Source organism: Hylobates moloch, unplaced genomic scaffold, assembly GCF_009828535.3.
Source record: "Hylobates moloch isolate HMO894 unplaced genomic scaffold, HMol_V3 SCAFFOLD_7, whole genome shotgun sequence".
NCBI classification, from domain to species: domain Eukaryota; kingdom Metazoa; phylum Chordata; class Mammalia; order Primates; family Hylobatidae; genus Hylobates; species Hylobates moloch.
In genome coordinates, this window is record NW_026652282.1 from 20,855,724 (window position 1) to 20,858,864 (window position 3,141).

Consider the following 3,141-nt stretch of genomic DNA (forward strand, 5'->3'; position numbering starts at 1 on the left):
GACTTCACACTTCCATTTTATGTTCAATGGTGGCAGCAGCAAACAAACAAACAAAAAACACCAAACAAACAAAGTGAAACTAGAAAATTTATACATCAGCAGCCATATAGAAGGCATTGCAATATTGCACCAATATTCTAAGATCTGGCAAGTTTTGCCAGTATAGATCTAGTCTGTATCAGATATAGACTACTCGTGCGCAAATGGCATCAATTTCAGTGATCCACTCCCAGGTTATTCTTGCTTAACTTTGTCAACTATGTCTTTTCCTCTGCATTTAGAGTTGAAAGGTGCAGCTAATCCTAAAACACTTACTATAAATGCTTTTAAACAGCTATTCTTGATCCATTCTGAACTTTGTGGTTACTATCCTTCATGCTAATAGCTTTCAGTAAATAAAACAAAAACTGAGGGCTTACATCCCTAATATCGCTGGGTATTTTGTACAAAATAAACAAGTAGATAAAACCAGTAACATTATAATTATAATTCTATTTCTTACCTCTAAGTCAAAACTGAGCTCAAATTTTCTAAGAGTTTCTACCTTCCATTCAATAACAAATGCAGCAGCCTTACTGAATGTAAAAAATGGGAGTTGCACTTACTTTTAAGGGGCCTTGATTTAGGAGTCTGGTATTACCTAAATGCTCTTTAAAAGTGCTTACATGCTGCAGGGCCAGAACTTGTCATATACCACTCCGATTCTCACTAAAAACAGGGCAACGTTCAACAGACTGCAAAGAAAAACATTTTCAAAAAGAAAAAACATACATCCACAAAGAACACTAACATTTACTTTTGAAAATAAAATATAAAATGTTAGTTTTCATGACCATACATGTTTCAGAAATACAAGGAGTTCAAATATTACTGAATCAGTATGGACTGAAGATAGGCTACTTTGATAGCAAATGAGGACTCCAGTTATTTTAACTTTCTAAAAATGTTAATATGTGAAAAGACATTACATCTAAAATTCAACAAGTATGGCGAACTGTGTGTGCAAGTGCACTAGCTTAAAAATATAGAATCCTAACCACGCATAAAAGGGATGTGCCTTGTGTATTTATAGGTTGTATGCGAGTATGAATATGCTTTCACTAACACAATGCGGATAAGAGAAGGCAGCTTAGAAATAGTGTTTTGAATATAAAAAGTTAACTTTGTAGAAAATTTATATTTTTGCATTTTCAGCAAAAAGCCATGCAAAAAGGTCAAGAGTTTTAAACTTTTAAATAATAAAACTAAAAAGTATAACAGACTGAAATACACTGAAATAAATCTTCAAAAAGGTTTCAGATAGAGACAGAGACTGAAATCACATCCAGTGACACTTATCGGGTCTGGTCTTAGAAGACGCATGACTCCTACGCTAACATCTGAAAGAAATGTTTAAAGCAGAAAATCAATTTCCCAGATAAGTGGAGCATTCTATTCAACTGCTTCTGGAAGTAGTTTCAAGAGCTAGCACTTAGAATTAACTTATTGCATGAGTTTGAGGCCACTGAAAAGAAAAAAAGGATGCTAGCACAGAATGAAAAATTCTTACAATGTTAGACCAATGGCTTTGATAGTAAAACTGGTGAGGTTTTTCTTTATATGTTTTAATTAACTACTTTGCACAAACAAATACTTTGTTTGCCTCTTTTTTTAGGGAGAAGGATGTCATTAGTTGCAACGCCTGACCTCATCCAGTACATAGTCCGGAAAATGCAGGTTGCATACTTGTAAACCATCCAGCTTGCAGGGCATCCGAGGGTACTCATCTTCCTTCCACTTGTTTTCATCCGGATCAAAAGTGAGAATGGAATCGCTGTAATGACCATTATAACAAAGGCCTCCAAGAACCATTATTTGTTTGTCCAGCACAGTCACACCATGGCCACTTCTACCAATCGGCATGGATGCCAAGATGGTCCACTGATCAGTCTCTGGGTTGTATACTTCTGTAGAAGGGCATCCCTGAGATTCGAAAGAGGCCCTCAAGATCACACAGACGCCACCGAAGACATAAAGCTTGCCATTGTAAGAAATCATCTTGTGAAAGCATCTCGCATAATTCATCTTGCTCTTATTCTCCCAACAGTTGGTAACCACTTGAGTTCTCCTGGTCCGCTGTTCTATGGTCCCTTCTTTGCTAGGGTCAAACACGCACACTTGCTTGGAGGTGGAAGATGAGGTGATTCCACCGGTGATAAACAATTTGTTATTGAGCACTGTCCCCTCATGTCCATATTTGTTAACTGGATAAGGATCCACAAATTCCCATTTATCATTGGTGATGTCATATCTCTCAGTTGAATAGAAGGTCTCATCTCTGGTTCTGCCTGCTACGGCGTAAATAAACTTCCCAATAACACCTACAGCAAATTCAGAGCGTGGTACAGACATATCTGCCATCTGCAACCAGGAGTTCTGTCTCGGGTCATACCTGAATACTTTGGAAGAAGCATGGAATTCACCATCCGGGCCCAGCTCTTCCCCGCCTAACAGGAACACAAAATTATTGACGATAGCAAGGCAGTCAGGTCGCAGAGGTACTTGTGGGCCTTCTAGCTCCCACCAGACTCTTGGTTTTTTTAAGAGAAGTATTTTACTGTTAACCATGCTATGTCCAATCATTCCTCGAAATACTGTAGTTTGCGGTTTTGCAGAACGGATGCGGCTTGACTTCATATCCAACAAAGGCTGCTGGTGAACATTCTGAAAGTAATTCAATGCTTGGTCAACTTCGTAACGGAGCTGTCGGGAGTATCTATAAAATTCTGATGTCTTAACCTAAGAACACAAGAAAAAGAATTTAACCAAAGGAAAAAGCATCAGCTGCAAAGGAATTATCAAAGCTGACTAATACGATCATCTTAGGCTCACTTTACTAAAACTGCTTTTCCCGCTAAGATCACCTACTTTCTTTTGTGTTCTACAAAGCTTTTAAAAAAAAATTTTTTTTTTTTTTTTTTTTTTTTTTTTTGAGACAGTCTTGCTCTGTTGCCCAGCTGGAGTGCAGTTGCACGAACTGGGCTCACTGCAAGCTCCACCTCCCAGGTTCAAACACTTCTCTGCCTCAGCCTCCTGAGGCGCCCTGCCACCACACCCAGCTAATTTTTTTATTTTTAGTACAGATGAGGTTTCATCATCTTG

The 3,141-nt window shown here is 38.2% G+C and overlaps 1 protein-coding gene across 1 annotated transcript; it reads right to left on the reverse strand.

The window, feature by feature from the left end:
* Positions 1-772: 772 nt before the first annotated feature.
* Positions 773-2,866, reverse strand: KLHL15 (kelch like family member 15). The gene has a single exon (XM_032756692.2). The coding sequence runs from the start codon at positions 2,674-2,676 to the stop codon at positions 1,669-1,671; it is 1,008 nt and encodes a 335-aa protein (XP_032612583.1). The 5' UTR covers positions 2,677-2,866; the 3' UTR covers positions 773-1,668.
* Between the last annotated feature and the right edge of the window lie 275 nt (positions 2,867-3,141).

What these genes read in the sequence shown, in the direction of transcription:
- KLHL15 (XM_032756692.2), bottom strand. Translation starts at nt 2,676, where the DNA reads ATGAAGTCAAGCCGCATCCGTTCTGCAAAACCGCAAACTACAGTATTT.